This window comes from Bos taurus, chromosome 7 (genome assembly GCF_002263795.3).
Source record: "Bos taurus isolate L1 Dominette 01449 registration number 42190680 breed Hereford chromosome 7, ARS-UCD2.0, whole genome shotgun sequence".
Taxonomy (NCBI): domain Eukaryota; kingdom Metazoa; phylum Chordata; class Mammalia; order Artiodactyla; family Bovidae; genus Bos; species Bos taurus.
Genome location: NC_037334.1, coordinates 59,800,096 through 59,824,394, shown reverse-complemented (window position 1 = coordinate 59,824,394; position 24,299 = coordinate 59,800,096). Strand labels below are relative to the sequence as shown.

The window sequence follows — 24,299 nt, the reverse complement described above, 5'->3', positions numbered from 1 at the left end:
ATTTTTCAAGAAGTGAGAGCACCTGAGATTTGAAGTATTTTTATGTCTAGGAAAATAATGGTACATCCAAATTTAGGGTTCACTTTGTCAGGTAACTTTCCAACAATAATTTTAGGGCAGTAAATGAGCTAATTCTTACTCTGCAGCAAAAACTCATCTACATATCCCAGATGAAGGGTTTCAAACTGGGGGAATTCCAACTCTGCCATCTTTAGGGCGGAAAAGACGCCATCTTTGGTTAGGGAAGGCTGGATCCGAACTTCATGTAACCTACGAATGAGAGACACATAAAGGAATAAAATGAAAGCCATCAAAATAAAAGGTTCTTCCTAATGTAACGCTCTGAAAGAAGTTTATCGTACTGAAGTGTCAAATGCAAAAACACTGCCTCCTCCACAAAAAAATATCAGAGATGCTTCCTTTAAAAGAGCATTTTATAAAAGTGTGGGCACATCTAATGTGTACACTAAAGTCACAGTAAGAACAAATTATAATAATCTTATATCCTTTTTGGTACTTTCCTGAACCTGATTAAGTCAAGGCAAGAATCTGGTATTTCTTCAATACCTTTTAGAGGTTAATATTAAGTCCTGTTTTTAACAGAGTATAGTCCTATATAGTAGGTAACAATATCTATTCACTTAAATACAGTTTTATTTATACTCTTCATATTCTATGATGGAAAGGAAGTTTCCTTTTTTAAAATTCAATTTAAATATTATAAAAGTAAAAGCAGAGGTAGACTTTTGATATGTAGGAAATAGTAAATGTGGCATAAAGTGATGTGAAGATAGGTTAAAAATTTAAGGGTTAAAGGTCAGGATGCTGAAAAAGCTGACTTAAAACAGTGATTTCTAAATAGCAAGTATCACCAACTAAAACAATTCAGAAAACTGTCCAGAGGACGAAACAATGGCTCCTGAGCAAGTATCAGTACTGACTTCTGTTGGAATCTCAGGCACTTCCAGATAACTGACAGCTTTTTTCTGATGAGATCATGCGCATTTTAACACTTGCTGGGTCTGGACTGCAGCTCAGTTGGTCATCAGTTGTATAGAAGACTTCCCCTAAATGATAACCTACTGCTATTTAAACAACTTCTCTGTATTTTAAATCTGAAAAAGGCATGATCAAACGTCATATACATATTCTGCCAATTTTTATAGCACAGATAAAAACATAATTCTGACCCAATGTGAAGAGAAAACATACCTACGGGCAGCAGTGATGATGAGGTAACCAAGATCTACTTCAAGTGCATTTTTACAAGCTCCCAAAACAATAGTGTGCAAATTTCGGAAACCACCTAGTTAAAGGAAAAGAGGAACAAAAACAATTATCCCATTTGACCATAGCACTTTCAGTAAAGCATTTATATACACTTTCAGTGATAACTGTTTAGGTATAATCATTTTAGTGCTTGTATATAACACTGTGGTTTTAATTTTCATTTCTCTATGATCAGTGAAATTTACCGTATTTTCATGTTTGCTGGCCGTTCAGATATCCTCTTTCATTAAGATCTTCTCTACTCAAAATTTTTTCCTATTTTTCCTCTTGTTTCTGACTTTTTCTCACTAGTATTAGTTCTTTTTGTATTCTAAATACATAAATTAGAATATATGTATTTTAAATTCTTTCAGTTCAGTTCAGTTGTTCAGTTGTGTGCAACTCTTTGCGATCCCCTGGACGGTAGCACACCAGGCCTCCCTGTCCATCACCAATTCCCAGAGTTTACTCAAACTCATGTCCATTGAGTTGGCAATGCCATCCAACCATCTCATCCTCTGTCATCCCCTTCTCCCGCCTTCAATCTTTCCCAGCATCAGGGTCTTTTCAAATGAGTCAACTCTTCGCATGAGGTGGCCAATTACTGGAGTTTCAGCTTTAGCATCATTCCTTTCAAAGAAATCCCAGGGCTGATCTCCTTCAGAATGGACTGGTTGGATCTCCTTGCAGTCCAAGGGACTCTCAAGAGTCTTCTCCAACACCACAGTTCAAAAGCATCAATTCCTCAGTGCTCAACTTTCTTTACAGTCTAACTCTCACATCCATACATGACTACTGGAAAAAACCATAGCTTTGACTAGATGGACCTTTGTTGGCACAGTAATGTCTCTGCTTTTTAATACGTTGTCTAGGTTGGTCATAACTTTTCTTACAAGGAGCAAGTGTCTTTCAATTTCATGGCTGTAGTTACCATCTGCAGTGATTTTGGAGCCTAAAAAATAAAGTCAGCCACTGTTTCCCCATCTCTTTCCCATGAAGTGATGGACTGGATGCCATAATCTTAGTTTTCTGAATGTTGAGCTTTAAAGCAACTTCTTTACACTCCTCTTTCACTTTCATCAAGAGGCTCTTTAGTTTTTCTTCACTTTCTGCCATAAGGGGGGGTGTCATCTGCATATCTGAGGTTATTGATATTTCTCCCGGCAATCTTGATTCCAGCTTGTGCTTCAGCCAGCCCAGTATTTCTCATGATGTATTCTGCGTATAAGTTAAATAAAGCAGGCTGACAATATACAGCCTTGACGTACTCCTTTTCCTATTTGGAACCAGTCTATTGTTCCATGTCTAGTTCTAACTGTTGCTTCCTGACCTGTATACAGATTTCTCAAGAAGCAGGTCAGGTAGTCTGGTATTCCCATCTCTGTCAGAATTTTCCAGTTTATTGTGATCCACACAGTCAAAGGTTTTGGCATAGTCAGTAAAGCAGAAATAGATGTTTTTCTGGAACTCCCTTGCTTTTTCAATGATCAAGGGGATGTTGGCAATTTGATCTCTGGTTCCTTTGCCTTTTCTAAAACCAGATTGAACATCTGGAAGATTGAACAACATTCACGGATCACGTATTGTTGAAGTCTGGCTTAGAGAATTTTGAGCATTACTTTGTATTCTAAATATTTATCTGATAGCTGTACTGCAAATAGCTTCTCCCAGTCTGTAGCTTGACTTTTTTACTCAAGCTCTCACTTATGCCTTTTGATGAACAACAAAAAAAACTCTTTAATTTAGCACAGTTTACCAATTTTTTTCTTTATGGTAAATGCTTTTTGATGTACGAATCTCTGCCCAACAATGTTAAAGAAAACATTCTCCAAACTTTTCCTTTAAAAAGTTTATTTTTTATATTTGGATCTATGATTTTTCTGAAATTAACTATTGTGTGAGATATTCTGGCTCCTTAAGTAAAATTAGAGTTGTTCTTAAATACTTATTAGGGAAGAAGAGTCTCTGTTGCTCTTTTAGGCCGTTTATGCAAATTCTTGGCTTTTGGCACCTCTCTCTAGGTCTTCTAATGAACGATTCCACTGTGGTCTTCTTTTCCTTTCTGACTGTAATCTTGTTAGCTATAGACATGGAGTAAAAATTGCGCTGTTCATTTTGAGGGAGTCTCCATTCCCTTCACAAAATGTAATGAACTACACTTGCACCAGACTTGATTAACTGACAAAATGTTAAAAATGCACTGCTTACTCATTTTAACAGTATTAATGATAACATCTATTTGTTACCAATGATACTCTATGATTTTCCATTTACATTTTGGACATTCAAGGTTACATTTTCTGTTCCCAACTATTAATTATCTATATAACTATACTTCTTGGTCTTTTTCTTACAATGAGGAGATAGTTTACATGGAGCACATTCTACTTACACATGATCATTTAAAATATAATTATGGGTGCTAGGCAGTAAAATCTTTTTTTCTTTTAAAAGCCATCATCTGATGGGTATGGGTGATCTAGTATCCAACTGACAAACTTTAAAACATTTTATATACTATAAAGTATCAGACAAACATTAGGTTAACATTTCTAATGCCTGAGTTCTTTTGTAGACCTAATTTGTCTAAGTCAAAAAATATCTCTTCTCAGCAATAGACACTAGGATATTTCTGTTAACATTTCTCAGAAAGATTTCAAATATACCATGAATTATTAACTAACTGATAAGTATTAACAAGCCAGAAAATATGACTTATCATTTTGAGAAGGTTTAACACTGCATAAAAAGGAAATGAATACTAGCCACACTCATAGTTACTTATTCTTCATCAAATATACTAGATAGAAAGTAAAATTACTAACAAGCATTTCTTTTATAAAGACTCTGTAGAAAAGCTAAATAAAAGCTTAATAATTTTTTTAACAGATTTTTAAAATATTTAGTAACTAAAGGAAAATGAATACCTGATCTCCAACTGTCTTCAACTACATGCTGAATAAGACCTCCAAGGAAAGGAACTCGAACCATTTCTAAATGTTCCAAGTTGCGGGCAGAGGCTAGGCCTGTTACTAAAGGGACATATTTCAAGGAGTTTGTGGGTCCTGAAGAAAAACAATTTCAATGGAACAATGTAAATTGCCAAGATGATTTTTCAAATCAGCAACAGAAATGAATAACATAAATTCTATGTCTGAAAATGATAGCCGAGTGGCTGGCTCTCTACAATTTATCATTGGAAACAAAACCATTAGTAAGTCAACCACATACTGATTCAGCATATGGATTTTCAGTAACATTGGAGATATAGTATTTTTTTAAATTCCCTGGAATCTCAATAGTTTTGAGCTGAAAATAACTGAGGGGGGAAAAGGCAAGTTGAAAATTTGATCTTTCATTAAAATAAATAGCTCAATGACTTAAACATCTCTCTATGTGACCAGTATTATATTAGGTGTTATGGAAGATCACAAGATAGGAGCCTATCCATCAAAGAGTTTGCAACTGACATGGACATAAAACATGAATAATTATAAAAAGATAAAAAGGCAGAACATATCAAGAACAAAAATCAAATCTGGTGTACTACATAAAAAAGAGAAGGAAGTAAGTTGATGAGGCAAAACTTGCATAAAAGATGCGTACAAGTAAAGAGGAGGAAGGAAGTGTTAAACCTCAGGACAAGAAAACAAGAATAAGAAGACACTCAGGTGAGAGCTGGTATGGCTGTTTGGGAACAGTGAGTAGGCAAGCCTGACAATAAAAGGGGTACTTTGGAAAGGACTCTGAAATAAGGTATCAAGAACAGCTCTGATTGTTATGAACTCTGAAGCAGAACAGTTCCCACTTGACACACTAGGACAGAAGAAATACTTAAGGTTTTGAAACAAAAATGTAGTATCATAAAAGCAATGTTTTATACTTTAAGGTATATTAAGTCAGACAACATTTACATGCAAAAAGATCAAGAGACCAGAGACAAAGAAAATGTACAACAATTTATTAAAACAAACCTATATAAAAAGTGTCCATAAGAAATATGTAGAGACATTTTTGACACTTTGTGAAGGGTCAAAGATAAATCATATGTCTACTGTCTTTAAAACAAAAAAAAGTACATTTATATAAGGTAAGTTACAAACATAAATAGTAACAGCATAATATAATTTCACTTACAATGTATCATATCTATGCAGTTTGCTTTAGGATATTTTTAGAATGATACATGTATATTTCCACTACAATTATAGACCCTTACCTGCACAGTTCCTCATGACAAAAGTTCGTAAACTGATGCAAAGAAAATCTTTGAACGGTTGTGGTTTAGTGAGTCTTACCCACTTCATGTAAAGGTGCCTTAGCATTGGGATACAAGGAATTTCAGGAACATTCACCCCTAAAGCATATACACACAAAAAGAAAAAAAACAAGAAAACCACTAAGACACTGTTTGCTGTGTACAGGTCCAACAGTCTATTTTTCAAGTTGACAATATATCCCTCCTGGATATTTTCATCAGAACAAATTACCTAGTTAGCTCCTATGAAGATAAGCTTATATAAAACAGGCTTGTAAAGAACAATTTAAACAAACAATAAACAGACTACTTTGTAATTTCTTTAGAAAAGGAAAATGGAAAGATGGGATTTATAAAGTATTTCAACATTTTATACACACAAGCTTTTCTCTTAACTCTGTAACTCTTCAAGAGTTACCAAGAATCATACTTGCAGAGGACCATTTCTGAAAGAAAAGGGGATGTACTGTAGGAGGATAAGTCAAGAGATATGGAAGAAGAGAGAATATGGGTAACTTGAAAATTCTTATGGAAGGACGCAGTTTGAGGAACTTGCCCCAAAGTCTAAACACTGTAGATTAGGGAACAGCAAAGAAGTGACAAATTCTCAGAAAGAAATTCAAGGATCCAGAGTGATGACATTTAGAAAGCAACAGCTGGCAAAATCAGTTTAATATAATTTTTAACCTTGAGTCAGTAGAAGCCCTGCTAGCAACAGCAACTAGAGAAAGCAAAATTGGGAGTACTTAAATCGGTGGTTCTTTGAAAGCTAAATTCTACACATTCTACTGTAAGCATTACTCCTTAACCTGGTCCACCCAAAAAACCATAGATAGCTTTAGCTTTGCACTATGCGTAAACACTGGACTCACTGGTGATTAGTCCAAAGGAAGAAAAGCAGAAGTAAGGTACAGACTGAGACTCAAGACGCAAAACTCACAAAGGTATATTTAGCATCTACCATTATGGTGGTAGTTCTGATTAGGAAACCCAAGGGCAGCAAGGGTGAGACAGACCCAGACAAGACAGTTATATTCTACGCCCAATCCACATTTTATCCCAAATCCATTCTATAAACAAAGGACACAATTACCTGTCTTCCCCAGCATGTTCATTAATTTACTATACACGTTTGTATCACCATCACAGTGTTAAACTGTTGAATTAATCAAATGAATTAATGCATTTCAACAAAATTTACCAAGTATTTATATTTGCAATGAACTGGAAACATGGAAAATATAGATATAAAACCACAGTCTCTGACTTTAGAGAGCTTATATTATAAACTTCAGATATTATAGAATTCCTTTATTATCTAAAAATCCAAATTCAAACTAGATATCCAAGTCTTTCATCAGAACCACTCATTCATCTTGTAAAGGAAGGACTGCTAGAGAGCTTTGCATGTCTCCCATAACTGCATCTAAATAGTTTTTAAGACCTACTCTTTATCATTCTTGCTGCTCTCCCTTCCCAGTTTCAGAAATATTCAGTTCTTCAGGACCATCCCCAATATCTGGAAGAATGCTTGGAACACAGCAGATACTCAATATGTACAAGTTAAATAAAATACTTAATCAGTATTAAAGGTCAGACTATAGTAACAGGAGTCCTCCCCAACCACCCTGAAATTCCTTTCAGCAATCTAAGCCAAAGACAACAAATTAAATTTGTAAAATATCTGTCCTTATCATTTATTTAGGTTTGAAATTATTGGGACACAATTTCAGAGAATATTCAGATGAAGAATGTACACCATGATGACTGCAAATAAGGTGTCTTTGGAAAAAGACCACTCCCTCCTTATTTCTCAAGAAAAAGAGAAGTGGCAGTTTTCCAGAAGCTCTGGGTTAAAGAAATGGGGGAGTTTTCTGCTTAGAGAAGATACAAGTAAATTTAAGAGTTTTACCTAAGATTTTTTATTCTGTCATGTTCTAGAACTGAAGAGGATAATAAAGTAGCCACTAGCTACATGTGGCTATCTGATACACTACAATAAAATTTAAAAATTCAGTTCTTCTGTTTCACTGGCCACAGTGGGTACCATATGTGATACTACAAACACAGGACATTTCCATCATCACAGTAAGTTGTTCTAGAGAACTATTCTCTAAACTCTCCTCTAAAGGGTAGAACTAGGAGCAAAGGGTGGGTATCAGAAAACAGGGGCAAGCTTCCAGCTCATTCAAAAAATCAAAAACACAAAAAGCCCAACAACTTTCCAAACTACTCAAACTGTCTATTTAAATGAAAATAGACTAATTCTGAAATAGTAGTTTTCTCACCTACCCACCAGGCCCCTGGCCCCAAAGGCTCTTTAGTGGGAAATCTAAATTTTTATGCAAGTCTCACAAACATTTCTTTTTCTTTTTCATATATGTACTTTAAAATAAAAATATTTAATTAAAAATTAAAGAAAAATTTAATTGGAGGATAACTGCTTTACAATATTGTTTCTGCCACACATCAACATGAATCAGCCATAGGTATACATATGTCCCCTCCCTCTTGAACCTCCCTCCCACCACCCACCCCATCCTACCCCTCTCGGTTGCCATCAGCAATCACCAAGCTATTTCTAAAATCCCCATTATTCCCTTTCCACTAATATTCAGCTGTATGGCATTTAAAGGAGTCACAAGCAACCCAAGAAACATGTACTCACCAACTAAATGTAAAGTTTGAATTTTGGCTCCTATAGGAATTTTCAGTTTATTTTCAGGAGGAATTGGAAATGCTCCATTACGGTTACGAAATTTCCCCAAAATATGAACATGTGGCATGTATGTCCAAATGGATTCTACTAATTCCAAGTGAGAAGTTTCCACACCCTACAAAATAATGCCAAAGCAAGCATAAGAAAGGCTTTTATTTAGCATCCAAAGCTTCTATTTCTATATCATAAGATCCTAAGTATGGAGTGGAACTTAAAAGTTCGTTATGAATGAAATTTGCATGAACATGTTCTACCATTCTTTTAATTTAGTGCTTCATTCATCAGTTGATGTCAAATGTTCAACCAAGTGCACTCACCACTAAGTTTGGGCATGCCTGCAAAGCTTCCAGAACTCCTGGAATGCTAAAAGCCTCATGGCCCCGTACCCTTCGCCTCTCAAGGTATCGAGGGTGAAGGCCATATAGCTGTTCGACATCTGGCATCTTCTTTAGTAGTGTCAGAAAACTGGAATCTGTGAAGCCTAAGAAGTTCACAACTATTTAGAGCCAAGTTTATCGCCACTTGTAATTTTTATCAAATGTTAACAACAACAAAAAGATTTCCTTTTTAAATTTTCATAAGGCTAACATTACAGTTGAACAAACAGTTAAACAGAAAATATTTCCCTTAGGAACAGAAAATATATTAGAAACACCACCTATTTTGAGTTGATACTTCACAGTTGAGGCTTTTTATTTTCTTGTTGTTGTTGCTGCTGCTGCTTTTAAAGAACAGACATCTTCAACTAGGAACACCATACTTTCAACACAGATGACTTGGACCTGGTGGTGACGAAGGACAACCTACCTGACCACCACTCTCCTTCCCCAAAGGCACTTTCTGGTCCATAAAACCTTTATGCTCTACAGAGCACACAACCAAAAAATAAGACAGACAGGATCCCCATTTTCAGGAAGCTCACAGTTCTAACCGAAATCCCCTCTCGAACTGGGTTCTCTTAGGTACCCATGTCACGACAATTGCTCTATCCTGTGTTTAACATCATTCCCAGGATATTTTAGACAATTCATTCTTTTGAACAAGACAGATGCAAATTAGCTAAGAGAACATAAGCGATCCAAACTATGAGGATGCTGAGCTGACAGAAAACTATTTATCTCAAAGGCCAGTTGTGCGCCATTGTGGGAATCCACCAGACTGGGAAGAGAGAAACACTTCCATAGTATGAGCTGCTAGTGCCTGGTAAGTAAAGAGATAAGTATCTTAATTTCTGTTTTTAATGGAGGCCATCAGTAAGGCAACTGTTTATTCACTAATAATAAAAATAATAATTTTCAAGAATAAAAGTTCCAAACCATTAAGTCTTACTACAGTTTTCAAAAGTTGTTCTAGTTGTACAGGGCTAGTCAAGATGTTGTGTAAACTCCAAATTCACAAATAATGAAGATTAAGAAGAGACCTCAGAGATTACCTGGTCTCTCTAATTATAACAATAGTCCTCATTATTGTTCTGTATAGTAACTCTACTGATTAAGCCATTCAATGTGTTAATCATTTCACATATCTACTCTCACAACCCAATAAAAAAGTTTATCACCCCATTAAAAAATATAAAAAATGAAATTACCTTTGCCAATGGCCATCCTCTTTTGTTGTGTATTACACATTGCCTCCCACCCAAGAATGGGTAAAGTTCCACATTTACACATTTGGTGGGAGAGTCCAAGAATATCACATAGGTAAACCATAAAATGCTATATAAAAACCTTATTTAGTATTATTATATAGAGAATCAGGGTATAAACTCCAGAGACTAGACCCAAGTGGCACTAGCAAAGCAGGGTTAGTGAGATCTTATTTTAGGCTAGAGACTTTTGATTTCACTTTTTTACATTTGTTACACTGATGGAAAGCCTTGGGCTCACAGGTATTTATCACAGTCTAAAAGAAGCCAGCAATGTAAAAACACATTCTTCTCTAGTTTGATAAGGGGCAGAGATTTTCATTGGAAGACTGCACCACATGGGAGCTCTGCTATCCTGTCTCTTTAGTGCATTAACCCCATCTCCACAATTCCTACTGGCCTGCTGCTGCTGCTGCTAAGTCACTTCAGTCGTGTCCGACTCTGTGCGACCCCATAGACGGCAGCCCACCAGACTCCCCCGTCCCTGGGATTCTCCAGGCAAGAACACTGGAGTGGGTTGCCATTTCCTTCTCCATCCTACTGGCCTAACCTCTGTTAAAGCAAAATAATAAAACAAATAACAGCCCTTTTCACATTGCCCCTAATTTTTTCTTTTCTCTATCTCTGCAATATGATAAATCCTCTTCCCTTACAAGAGCTTCTTTAAAGTATCTGAAGATAAAAACATCACACCAAGCTAGGTTCTAGCCTCAAGTCTTTGCAGTGTTCTTCAGAAAAAGATATAACTCTGATCAAGTGACAAAATTATCAGTTGACTGATGAACTCTTAAAAGGCCTTGTAGCAACCCAAACTGAACAACATCTCAGTATTTCAGAGGCAGTCTGTTCTGTTCCTCATAACAGAACAGAGCAAGACAATAATCTCCTCAGCCCTTCACTTCTATTAAGCTCCCCACCACTCCAATTTGCCCAGCACCATGGCTTTAGCACATTTTCAAAATATCAAGATATGAATATTGTTGATCAAAGGTAGTTTAAAAAGACATTCAAAATTGCTAAGCATTAAAGTGGAGTACTTAAAGGACCGCTGTTAACTGAAAAGAAGCCTGATTAGCTCTTAATATTAATTCTTCCCTTTTAGGTGTGCTCCGCTTAACTAAAGTCATTGACTTTTTCCAGTGGTCTCTTTACCTGAGGTCCATTTTTTAAGGTTAGGCTACTAACTTTTTTGAGTTCTTCACGTGCAAGGCCAAGGCATAATTTGAGAAAATTCCAAGACCTAGTATAGACCTTCTAAAAGTGTTAGACTATCCCAAAGCAACAAGTAACTTTTGATACGAACACTATTATTAGTTTCCAGTGGGGCTCCACTCACTGTACATTACAGGCTAAATTTACTTACCACTTGGCATGTATTCCCACCATCGCCCTGCACAGAGATCTACAACCCTCACAACTCTCAGATACAGGGTGACTGCTTCCTTTAGCTTCCGGGAAAGACACTCCATACACATGATATCCTGCAGGGGGAGGTACCTTTGTAAGAGAAAGAAACCTGGATTTATCAAGTGGGTAATTACTTCATCTAACTGACAGGCTATTTTCTTCCTTCCTCCATTCTCCTGCCTCAAGTTAAATACAACCCTAGGAATATTTACCAGGTTTTAAGATTAAATACATAGCATTTTACTGAAAAAAAAAAAAGAAAAAAATTAGCAAATACTTAAGCATACAAAAAAACTGTTGAGCTCCCTCCATATAGCATTGTATAAATCCTGCCTTTCTCCTTATAAGAACAAAGAAAATCTAAAAGGAAAAAAAAAGTCAGTACATTTCAAGGTACGGTGATATGGGAATATTAAAAAGATTAGAGAGAAATGATTAATTTAAACCTAACCTATATTATTTTATAGTTTTATAGAATCCATTTCCTAACGTGGCTAAAAATATTCCTTTCTGCTCCCGTTCACCACCTCAAAGAATCTCTACTATCTTCTTCATCAACAGATCTGTATACTAAGTTTACAGTGTACCTTTTTCCCTAGATCTTTTACCTTATAATCACATATTCTTTAAGTACTGCATAAGCATAAACTCATCTGAATTACAATTTTCTTTTTCCAACCTCCCCTGTTATCTGGTTCCTTCATGAAACATTTCAACTAACCTCTACTTTTGTTCTGTTTCCAGTAATATGAATATATTATATATTTTGAAAGATCAGAAAAATCTCATCTCTCTTTCTCAACAGACCCAGGTTAATTTAAGGGAAAAGAAAAAAGGCAAAGCTCCTCTTTATTGACCTGGTGTTGCATCACAGACACTGTACTATAGCCACTGTTTCATTTCACAACTTTGCAAGCTACGTTCTTTTCCTGTTTGCAACACAGCCCTCCCGCAATCCTTTTTCTTCCCTTCTCTGTTCTGCCGTGTTCCCCAGCCCCCCACCCATCCCTTTATGAATTGACTGGCCAGTGGAAGGCAGGGCAAAAGCTTTATGCTATTGTTAATCCCCTAGCTGAATGAATCCTTTAACATCTCTTACGTGTTCCCTTAACCCTACCTACACATCTCTGAATGATTCCTTCATTATCTTCAAATTCCAGCCAAGTATACCTTGCTTTCTGCTAAAACTCTCATTGATATACTAGGTGCTACCATTATTCCACTTTACAAGTAGTGAAATTCATCAAAAAGCTAACCAGAAAAAAATGTCAACAGTTAGATAAGAGAGTGGAAGAGCATGGATGTCAACAGGTACATCTATTTCCTAAAAATTAAGCTAATTCTAAAGGAAAATCCAAGTATGCCTGCTGAATATTTCTCTGCTCTATTTCCCCCCACCTATACCTGGCCCCTTTGCTTTCTCCTTTATAACTATTTAAATAAAGCGAATAAAATAAAGTCAAATTTTCTACCAAAAAAAATTATTGCCAACTTAATCTACAGTTTCTATTTCTCAGATATGCAAATAATTTTCAGAAACTACATTACCATGCATTTTATAAACAATGAAAAATTGAATTTGTTTTCTAAATCAACTTTTGCCACTAAAATCTTCCCCCATATCACTAATTTTTACCCAAAGTATTTGCCTTAGTTAATATTATTTAATATTACACTCCCTTGAAATAGAAACATTAGCAATTTTATGAAGATTAGATAAACAATGTATTTTTACTCCACAGATACATGGTTAAAAAGCTGGAGTTCAAAAGACAGATCAAACATGTTTTAGAAAAGATGTGTTTAACATGGCAGGTACAGCAAAGATTGGGTTTCTTTTAAGGAAACCATAGTTTTTTCTTATTTCATGAAAATATACTCAACAGTTAGTACAGGGCTACAAAAAGAATCTTCAAATAAAAACTTTAGAAGCCTAAAAAAATAAATGTTTATTTTTAGAATAAACATCTCAGACCAAATTCAAGCACTCAGCTTAGTTCACAGTTATCACTACATTCTGCCAATCTGCTGCATGTTTTTTTCATAAAAACTAGGGTACATCCTTCTACTTGATTCCACTCCTTCTACTGCCATATCCTGTTTGAACTGCAAAATCAAATCCACTATCAATTTATAATATGATCAAATAACTAGGGTACATCCTTGATTCCACTCCTTCTACTGCCATTTTGTGTTTGAACTCCAAAATCGAATCCACTATCAATTTAAAATATGATCAAATTTGTTCATAATATGTCCTACCATTAGTCAACAAACAACAAACACAAATCCCTATTTACCTATGCTCTCCTCTAGAATTTTAATAGTTTCATTGTTTAATTCAGTGAAACATTTAGAATACAGTTGTCAGCACGTACACCCATGGCTGATTCATGTCAATGTACAGCAAAAACCACAATATTGTAAAGTAATTAGCTTCCAATTAAAATAAATTAATATTTTAAAAAAGAATACAGTTGTCAGAGAGATAAGAACATGTTTTATTATTTTCTTCAAATAGTTTTTAGGCTGTGACATCATCACTGAATAATCCACTCAGCTTTTCTTCACTGACGTGAATACCTAGTCTGTCATAAACTCGATCCCCACATATATTTGAATCCACATATGGAGCCCATATATGGAGTCTGTTTTACCCAACTGGCTGGCTATCTTCTCCCATACCAAATCTTTAATTATTTTATAATTTAGAATACATTTGAACATCTGCCAGGGTCAGGCTATTTCTGGAAAATTTTGGCTATAGGATTTTTCCTGCCAGATTAACTTTAGTATCATCTTGCTATGTTTTTTTTTTTTTTTTAAAGGTCTATTAATTGGGCCTTCTATTACCAGACAGAACTGAACAAAAACTACACTGACAGAATAACAAACTGCAGAAGACAAAGACTGAGGCAAATTTATACTGAAAAAAAAAATAAAGTGCCTAATGGTTCCCCAAAGTAACTCTATCACTATTTTATATAATCTGCAAATATTTAATAATTTTTTATAAATTGAAAACCTTTCTAGGAATTTCATATGTGGAAATTTCCCCTAAGTAAATAATCTAAAATAATCGAAAATTCAAATGTTTAGAGAAGTTAATTGCATTATTTAAGAGAAAAATTAGAAGTAATCCAGATGAAATATAAGAATAAAGGTAATTACATCATAGTGGAATAGAAAGCAGTGACTGAAATGATAAAGGCCATGTAGTAATATGAAAAAGAGGAACAACACAGTCATAATCACTAACATTTGCCAAGTATTTGTGTCATGCAGTGTATAAAGTGCTTTAAAAAATTATCTCAGATGGGAGGGAGGTTCAAGAGAGAGGGGACATACATATATCCACGGCTGATTCATGTTGATGTTTGACAGAAAACAAAATTCTGTAAAGCAATTATCCTTCAATTAAAAAATAAACAAATTAAAAAAAATAATTATCTCACTGAATCCTCATAATAACATCTTTATATCTATCATTGGTCCACAGCTAGCAAATGAGACTCAAGAGTCAAACTTTGGTCTCTCATTCCAGAGACAAAATATGTTAAGAAGAACAGAGCAGGAGAAATTATGATGACAGAGTTTTTTGGTTGTCTTTTTGGATTTGTTTCTGGTTTTTGTAACAGTTGTTAAGTACAGTTTAGATAAAAATATAATTTTTAAAAAAGGTTTGGAAAAAAATTTGTCAAAACAATCTTAATGTGTACACTGCATATAGTGGTTATTATTTCACAAAACTTTTTTTTTCCATTTACTTACATATATGTGCACACTGAGCAAAATGTTGTTTCTTACTGTGGACTGTAATCAAAAAGTCAGAAACACTGTCTTATGCTGTACACAAATGGTACTGTAATAATAAAAGTCAACAAGTCTATCAGTCAATAGGAATTCTAAGAAGCCTGGAATGTTAACCATCTAGATAATTTCTGCCCAACAGAACTTTCTGCAACAAAGGAACATTCTTCACTGTCTGTGCCATCCTATACAGTAGCCACTAGCCACACCAGATCTGTAATTTAAACACCACATGTAGGTAGTGACTACCATACTGGACAGACAGCTCTAGGATTTGCTTCTACCTATAAATTCCAGGTAGGTGAAAATCAACCAAACAAAACCTTACCTAAAAATATGGCAAAGCACTTCATGTGAAAGTTGATTCATATAATCCTTTGTTTCATCGGATACTGCTTCCTCAGGAATTTCATTATTCACGAGACACGTTTTAACACTTTTCTTTCGTGGACCCATTGCTGTGTTATCTCCAGGATCAAAGAGCAAATCTCCCCTCTTGGTTACTTGATTTCAAAGCACCTGAAAGCAACCAGTGATTAGAGGAGACTAAAACATGCCAAACCCAGACAGAAATTATCCTTATAAAACACAGATAAAACAATGTCTATTCTAGAATACAGAGGGTGCTATTACAATGATACAGGCTACATTCAAATTAACAAAAATATTACACAAAAGGCACAGAGTATCTTTTTTTCTGAAGAGAAGTAAAGGTTAAAAACTAATTATTTAGAATGAGCAAAAATCCAAAGAGTAGGGAGTCTTGAATTCTATTTGTACTGTTGCTTCCTAGCTAATTCACTCAATTTCTCCGCATGTGTAAGGTAAGATCATTAAACTAGATACAGGTGCTTATGATTCTAGGATTGCCCTTAACAGCAGAAAGTAGAAGACTCTTAGATTCTAGTCCTGGGTCAGCCCAGATTATTTCTATGAACTTGGAACCACTGTTTAAATTCTCCCACCAGTAACAGTGAGGGGATCCAATTCCACCAGTGGGTCACATATCCCTTTAAGAACTTAATTAAAAAATAATAACCTTTTCCACAAAAAACAAAACCCCCAAAAAACTGCTTAATTTTATATGCAGCTTCAGAAGAAGAATAAAACTACCCTTCTCCTCTCTCTCTCCCATAAATATTAAGGAGCAGAAGTTAATTCACTTTTGTATTAAACGCATGTATGGTTTGTTTGAGGGAAGGAGGAGGTGATGCAAGGGACAAAGGAGGAACACCACAGTGGGGGAAAAGAGGAAAGTCAGATGAGCGAACTTCCGCCTAGAGGTTTGTTTTATTTTGTAGGTTAGGTTAAGAGAGAACTATGTGAAAAGTGTCCTTTTTTTTTTATATAAAATCTTTATTATTTTCTGATTATAAAGTTACTGTGTGCTCATTATAGAAAGTCTGTAAAGTACAGAAAAGTATAAAGATGTAGAAAAGTTACACCACTCAAGGCAACCAGTGTATTTCCTTCTAATCATTTTTTCTGTGCATGTTTTAACCTGGTTGAGCTCATATATATATATAGTTTTACTTGTTCCCTGGTGACTCAGACGGTAAAGCGTCTGTCTACAATGCGGGAGGCCTGGGTTCGATCCCTGCGTCGGAAGATTCCCTGGAGAAGGAAATGGCAACCCACTCCAGTACTCTTGCCTAGAAAATCCCATGGACGGAGGAGCCTGGTGCAGACTACTGTCCATGGAGTCGCAAAGAGTCAGACACGACTGAGCAACTTCACTTCACTTACCTGTTCATGTAAAATAGTCACTCAACATGAGAAAAATTTCCTGTGCTATTAAAATCCTATTTTTTAGTAACTGAATTTGAATAGAAAGTGAATATATAGCAAAATTTACTGAACTGTTCTTCTATTACTGAATATTGACTGTGCTGTGCTCAGTCACGTCCATGTGGTCTCTTGTGACCCCGCTGGACTGCAGCCCACCAGACCTCTCTGTCCATGGAACCCCCCGGACAAGAATAATAGTGTCATTTAAATAGTATTATGAATTATCTCTGGTAAAATTCTGAAAAATTAGCTGCACTCAAAGTGAGAGAACTCTAGAGTTCAGAGCTTAAACTTAATCATGTTACAGTGATGCAAAGAATGGCTGCTGCAAATCTGTCAGTCTCTCATTTACAGTGATTGCTCCCTTTTATGCACCAGTGTTTTTTCTTAATTATATTGGTATACCAAAAGTTTCTGAAGTGGACCACGTGCTTCCATTTTCTTACAGAGATGAGTCAATAAAAGCATCCCCTTTTCTTGATGACCTGAAGTGATCAATATGAATATACATGATATTCTGCAATATATTCTCAGGGATTAGTGAACCATATGGAGTTCCTGGGGTTCCTTTGCTTCAGCAATGGGAGAAAGCTACAAGGCTAAGTGAATTCTTATATTTTTGTGTGTGCATGTGTGTGTATACTCTGGTCTCTTCTTCTCTCACTGAATGGCTATGCACTGTGAATTATGGCAGGTGTCAGCATGCTTGCTTCTCTCTGCACTCCACCCAAGCACACACACAAACCTCTTAATTTGCTGCTTCTAATCAGCTATGGCCTGGAAAACCAAAGAAATAAATTTTTAGAATTGTGGATGGATTAATATTAAAATGAACTTAGTACTATGGCTTGAAGGAATTCTACAGAGTAGGTACATGAGCTACAGTTGACTGAATTTGTTTTTAAAGAAATATATACACATGATCAAACAGAAACCAAATCAGCCTACAAGAAATCCTAGTTTCCAGAGTATAAAGTCTTTCCAATCTGATCAAGCACCTTTCCAATCTCATCTTTCAATTTTTACCACTTGCTCATTCCAGCCACACCAATCTCAGTTCATGCATTTATTTAACATTCATCTTTTATTCCTAATAAGCACTAACTCCAGCTATAAAGTCCTTCCTTCCCCTTTCTTTTTCTTTTTGCTAGAAAGGCATTATTCTAAAGGCATTATTCAAAATCTAGTTTAAACGTTAGGTTCTCTGAGAAAATGTCTCCTACTAAAACTTCTCTTCTGAGGTCCCTGTAATACTTCACTAACATATGCTTCTCCCATAGCAACTTGGATAGTATTTTACTGATTATGTCTCTGCCAGGAAAAGGAAAAGAATCTCAATCTCCTGCCACTGGGTGATGACAAGTCCTCGTTCGTAGTAAATCATACATCTAATGTGTAACTATCCATCATCTTTCCATTCTTCCATATGTGTTCAGCAGCAAAGCTGCTAAGAACCATTTCATGCTCCTATGAGCATTCTATTTGCCACCACAGCACTCAACGATCTCAGCAACAAGCCTGTAACCCTGGCAAAAATATAATCACACTCCAGTAAGAACACAAAATAGCTACCCCTGAGGCATTCAAACACAGTGACAAGACTATTAATCAGTACAGACCCATCCAACCATGGATTAATTCTCCAGTTATGTTATTTAGCACCTGCATGTATGGATGTGAAAGTTGGACTGTGAAGAAGGCTGAGGGCTGAAGAATTGATGCTTTTGAACTGTGGTATTGGAGAAGACTCTTGAGAGTCCCTTGGACTGCAAGGAGATTCAACCAGTCCATTCTGAAGATCAGCCCTGGGATTTCTTTGGAAGGAATGATGCTAAAGCTGAAACTCCAGTACTTTGGCCACCTCATGCGAAGACTTGACTCATTGGAAAAGACTCTGATGCTGGGAGGGATTGGGGGCAGGAGGAGAAGCGGACGACAGAGGATGAGATGGCTGGATGGCATCACTGACTTGATGGACGTTGAGTCTGAGTGAACTCCGGGAGTTGGTGATGGACAGGGAGGCCTGGCGTGCTGCGATTCATGGGGTTGCAAAGAGTCTGACACGACTAAGCGACTGATCTGATCTGATCACCCTTTACACCCTCACCTTTGCTAACTCTAATCATGCATGGATACCATGTTCTTGACTTCATCCTTTAAGTAAAAATCTTTCTTGGCTCTTCATCCTCCTTTTACTAAGTGGTGTAGATCTGCTACCCTCATCTTATGATTCCACTTTTTATCGCTCCTTATTTTGCAATACTGAGGTTTTGTGTGAATCAGATTTGGTAGCTCCAGTGCACAACATACACTTGAAATTTTAAACAAATAGACTGCTCCTTAAATATCACAGAGTTTATATAATTTCCCTCGTTTAGAACTCAGAAAAATATTTACTCAGATATGACATTATACATTATAGAAAGGTCAGGTTAGGTCTCCAGCAAGCCCACAAAGATCCATTTAACCTAATATGCATTAACACTAACTACCAAAGAGCCTAAGTTAGTAGGACTGTAACAAAACTTTAGGTGAAATTGTATATATAGTTCCCATATCAAGTCTAGAATTGAAAACTTGGTCACAGAGCTACTTATTTGTCAGCAAGTGGAGTAGTGATGCCCCTGCTACAAACCTTCAGTGGGGAAGGGACTCGTGGAGATGAACACTGGGGTAAAGGATAAGACTACCATCCTCCACCTAGGGGCTTAAAGCTCAGGACCCATACCTAGGGGAAATCGCCAAGTCCTCTCCAGTCCCAGTAGTGCTCCTGGCAGTGTTAAGGACATTAAAGACTTCTTCAAAGACTCAATTCTTTCCCCTCACCACCACTCAAACTTTACTGAAAACAAACAACAACAACCAAAACACCCCACACAACTGTTTCAACTGAAGCTGGCTTCATCATCACTTGAGTGAAATACATGACTAGACTATGCTGAGAGCATTTAATCCTAAGCACTGAGTACATGGGTCTGGTATCCCTGTTTGAGAAGAAAACACTATGAAAGACATAGAGACCTAGTGATGATGAAGTCTCTTATATGTGCACTCTCTCTCTCTGCTGCTTGTCTTTCAGTGGAATGAAGGATAAAAGCAGGTGACAGCAGAAAACTACGATGACTAGCCTTCTATGTCTTGGTTTCCTCCTACCCTTCTCTCCAAAATATCACCACTTGTCACTTGAGAAACTCAGCAACGTAGGAGCGGTCCAAAACAGCAATAGGCTGAAAGGGGAAAAGAGGGAAATTCCAGTTATCAGCAGTAGATAAAGATGACACATAGGAAAAGTTTAGCAGAGGAGTTATGGAGGGTAAGAAAAGGTGAGTATAAATAACGAGTACAAATATATAGAGACTATTATTTGCAGCAACAGGTGTTATTTGGGGAGGATTCCCAGGTGGCACAGTGGTAAAGAATCTACCTGCTAATGCAGGAGACACAAGAGATGCGGGTTTGATCTGTGGGCCGGGAAGATCCCCGGAGTAGGAAATAGCAACCCGCTCTTGTATTCTTGCCTGGAAAATCCCATGGACAGAGGAGTCTGGCAGGCTGCAGTCCATGGGGTCGCATGCAGCCCCTAGGTGGAAGAGTCAGTCACAACTGAGCACACACACACAAGTTCTGGAGGCTAAGACTCTAAACCTCTAAGAAATGTCATTCCGAATGACAAAACTCATTTTCAAGGAAAGTTAAAAGGTGAAGGGTCCCTCAGAGATTAGTCACACAGTTCTTAATTTTTTGTGCATCATAAACCCATTCAGGACTATGACAACAGTTGTACATCCCCCAAAGAAAAAAACAAAACACTTTGAGACTCATATACTTTCAGGGGCTTCACAGCGACACGCAAGCTCTTTAACAGGATGCTATCCAAACTTGGTTCCTCAATTTTTAGATGGACAAACAGAACTAGCGGGTATAAGTCACTTTCCAAGGGCATATATTAAGCGTCAGAGTTTATGCTGGGATTCAGATTTTTCAGCCTACACTGTATAACCTGTCATCAAGGCAGTCCTCTGCACCTCAGCTGCCTGCCGCATTCCAGAACTATGCCCCAGTGCTTGGAGACGCACTTCTTGATGCTGTGATGAAACTGCTGACCACACCTTCCTTCACAAATTAGAGCCTGTGGTCCATCTAATTTGATTCCTACACAATAGCCTACAGAAGCCCTGGGTCTCTACAGTCATCCTGTAAAAGCTGTGTAGCAGACTTTAGCCAAAGGAAGCGTCGTTTTTGTTCTAGTGATCCAAGTACATTCTAACTAACGATAAGTCTGAGTTGTTTCTGAGTATTCTTTGAATTTGAGAAACTCGACAAGGGAAGGAAGGTCCTTTTCATTAACACAGTTTCTTAGGCTGCTTCGTTCCTTGCAACCTGCCAGTTCAAGTTTCCCTCTATCCCAAACTAGACTACCTATCCTCTACTAATTTAATTCACTCTGGTTGCTCCCAAATTTATCCCTCTCTTTTAAACCTTAACCCTCAAGGCTATTTCTACCACTTGCTGAGGAGCACCAACATTTCCTTGCTTGCAAAAATCATTTCCCTTTTTATTCTCTATTCCCATTAGAGAAGTTTTAACACTTATTGTACACAATTCTATCATTGATACCTATAAAAAGTCCTACATAAATCCACTCCTTTACTCCCTAAATGTCCAATTTAGAAATCTTCTTATACCTGTTCCATCTTGTCAACATCCTCTTCCATCTCTCTTATTCTAATTACTCTCTTCCTCAGGTCACACTGGACCCTCCAAGGTACATGTTTGTCTCTTACTAACGTACTTTATAAGGAAGAGATAAACTGACTTATCTTACAATTAATTAGAAAACTTAGGGACCTCTGCTTTTTCAGACTTTCACAATACTGAATCAATTTCCCATTCTGTATCTAATTAATAACAATTTTTTGGAGAAACTCCTTTTTTAAAACTTGCTATTATCAATCTGTCCATCCATCCAACCATCCCCTCACTTGATTATTTTTTTATTGCCTACTAGGTGCTGCTGCTGCTGCTAAGTCGCTTCAGTTGTGTCCGACTCTATGTGACCCCATAGACGGCAAAGCCTTTCCTCCCATGAAGCTCCACCGTCAAGGGCTCCTCTGCCCCTTAGGTTTCTAACACCTTTCTTTAGTTGTTGTTTTGCTTCAGTTTGCTCATATCAAAGTAATATTGTATGTCACTTAATCTGACACCATTCCTTACAGATCTTCCGTCTACCACCTAGGACAGCCTCTCCTGCCTAAAGAAATGCTGCACCACATCCACCACGCTGCTCAGATAAAAAACAAACAAATAAGAAAAACAGAATTACAGTGCTGAAAATATCTAGGAATCATCCAGTCGAATCTTTCATTTTCCAAATAAGGAAAGTGAGAACCAGAGAGATAAGCTGGCTTGCCAGAAAGTATCAGTGCTGTAACAAGGTACCAGTACCGGTGCTGTCTGTATCTTTAACTCAAGTCCAGTTTTATTTCACTATGTCACTTTACTATAATCTGGCTTTTCCTTTTTCTTCTTTTCTATATCTTAGTATCTTTTTTTTAACTAAAGAGTATACCTCCAGGGACACAGTCATTTAAACAAACACACACAAAAGTTTACGCAAAGAGGACATACGAATCACAGCATGACAAATTTTAAAGAGAAAGAGCCCTGGTGATAACAACCTAGACCAGTAATTGTCAAAAATGAGATTTAAAAATTAGAAACACAGATTTTTCTATCTATATAGCTACATAATATGTACCCTCCATATCTCACCTTTCCCCTCCCCCAGAAAACCATGGATCTATAGTTATTATTTTATTCATTTGTGCAGTTGTTGTTTTGTTGTTTAGTCACTAAGTCCTGCCGGACTCTTTGTGACCCCATGGACTGTAGCCTGCAATGCTCCTCTGTCCACGGGATTTCCCAGGCAAGAAAGAATACTGCAGTGGGTTGCCATTTCCTTCTCCTAGGGATATTTCTGACCAAGGGATCCAACCTGCGTTTCCTGCATTGGCAGGAGCGTTCTTTACCGCTCAGCCTGCAGAGTATGAGAAAGGGGATTAAGAACCTGTGACCTAATCTAACTAATTCATTTGTCTGATGAGAAATCTCCAGTCGAGAGAAAGGAAGGTATTTGCCCAAAGTAAGTAAATCAGCAATTTAAGAGCAGTTTTAAGACAAAGGTCTGTTTTTCACATTTGCGTGTTTTACACTGCTGATATAGGTTCAAAAAACAGTCTTCAGGACAGAGCTTTTCAGAGCACAGGAAACACAGCAAGCTTCCTAACTGCCCAGGTGCCCTTGGTTGGCTTGGTGTCTGGAAACAAATATGGTAGACACCTCTGATAAATCATCTCCTGGTTACCCAAAAATGCAAAAAAGAGATGCTTTCAGGCGTGTTTCTAAGGAAAGTCTCCTTAAAAGAGAGTTGAGATTCTGACTTTTGAGTTCGGAGGGGCATCAAACGCACCCAACACCCTCATTTTACAGATATGTAAGCCGTGCCACAGAGAGGGTAATGGAAATGGGCAAGGTCAGAGTGAGTCGGTGGACGAGGTAACACTAGAACTCCGGGCTCCCTATCCCCCGGTTGGCCGCCTCTCACAGATGTATTCACCGCCTCCTGCTCGGATAATCCCCTCAGTAAACTGACTACTGGCTTTAATTCACAGGTTAAAACACTGACTTAACATTAAAATCGTGGAATTTGTGACGCCCAGAGTACGACGGGGTCCCAGAAGGTAGCCAGGCCAAAACTCCCATTTTGTTCAGGAAATCGAGATTCATAGAGAGTGCTATATGCCGGGATCTTGGGCAAAGTTCAGGCAAGGTGGCAAACGCCGCCACCAGGGCCTCGAAGACCAACCACTACAAACCCAATCTACTACAAACCCAATCCCGGCTTTTCGAGGAGCTCTAGGCCCGAAAAGGGCCGGAGACCGAGAGCCCAACCGGTCGAGGGCCCTAGAGCCCGATCCAGCCGCCTCCACCCGCTGTATGCACCCCGGGCTCTGTAGTTCGCCGCCCGCCCCATGCCCACCCGGCCGCCGCCTCACCTATGCCAGCCCTCCGTTTGTTGTACTGGTGAAGGGGGAGGGAGAAACGCGACAAACACTTCCCGCGGACCCCACCGCCGGGACACTTCCGCTTCCGCCGCCCCTCGGGCACTTCCGGAATGTTGGCATCCGGGGCTTGGCCCATTCCCTGTGCCCATGTTGGGTGTGAGGCTCGGGCGTCCAGGCCTGGCAGCCATGTTAAGCGTGGCTTTTGGGTAAACTCTCGGCAAGTCCTTCATTCACGTGACAGCGTTACCACGCCCGAAGTGTGTAGCGTCTGCCGCCGGATAAATAGTCCAGGTTCTGCGGTTTGCTTCTAGGTGGCTTTGGTGCACTTTTCAGGGTTTC

The 24,299-nt window shown here is 37.7% G+C and overlaps 1 protein-coding gene across 16 annotated transcripts in view; it reads right to left on the bottom strand.

The window, feature by feature from the left end:
• FBXO38 (F-box protein 38) overlaps positions 1-24,041 on the bottom strand; it is a 65,102-nt gene extending 41,061 nt beyond the window's left edge. For 7 of the 16 annotated variants that reach the window (XM_024994352.2, XM_024994357.2, XM_024994360.2 and 4 more), the window contains exons 1-9: positions 23,952-24,041; positions 15,437-15,627; positions 11,255-11,388; positions 8,564-8,727; positions 8,196-8,361; positions 5,489-5,626; positions 4,197-4,334; positions 1,213-1,306; positions 140-270 (exon numbers count right to left, since the gene is read on the bottom strand). In XM_024994352.2, coding sequence (XP_024850120.1) covers positions 140-270; positions 1,213-1,306; positions 4,197-4,334; positions 5,489-5,626; positions 8,196-8,361; positions 8,564-8,727; positions 11,255-11,388; positions 15,437-15,564 — 1,093 coding nt within the window. In that variant the 5' untranslated portion in view covers positions 15,565-15,627; positions 23,952-24,041. Of the gene's footprint in view, positions 1-139; positions 271-1,212; positions 1,307-4,196; positions 4,335-5,488; positions 5,627-8,195; positions 8,362-8,563; positions 8,728-11,254; positions 11,389-15,436; positions 15,662-16,147; positions 19,891-19,917; positions 20,124-23,951 lie in introns of those variants that run through there. The other 9 variants (XM_024994353.2, XM_005209599.5, XM_024994354.2 and 6 more) reach the window with 8 other exon arrangements.
• Between the last annotated feature and the right edge of the window lie 258 nt (positions 24,042-24,299).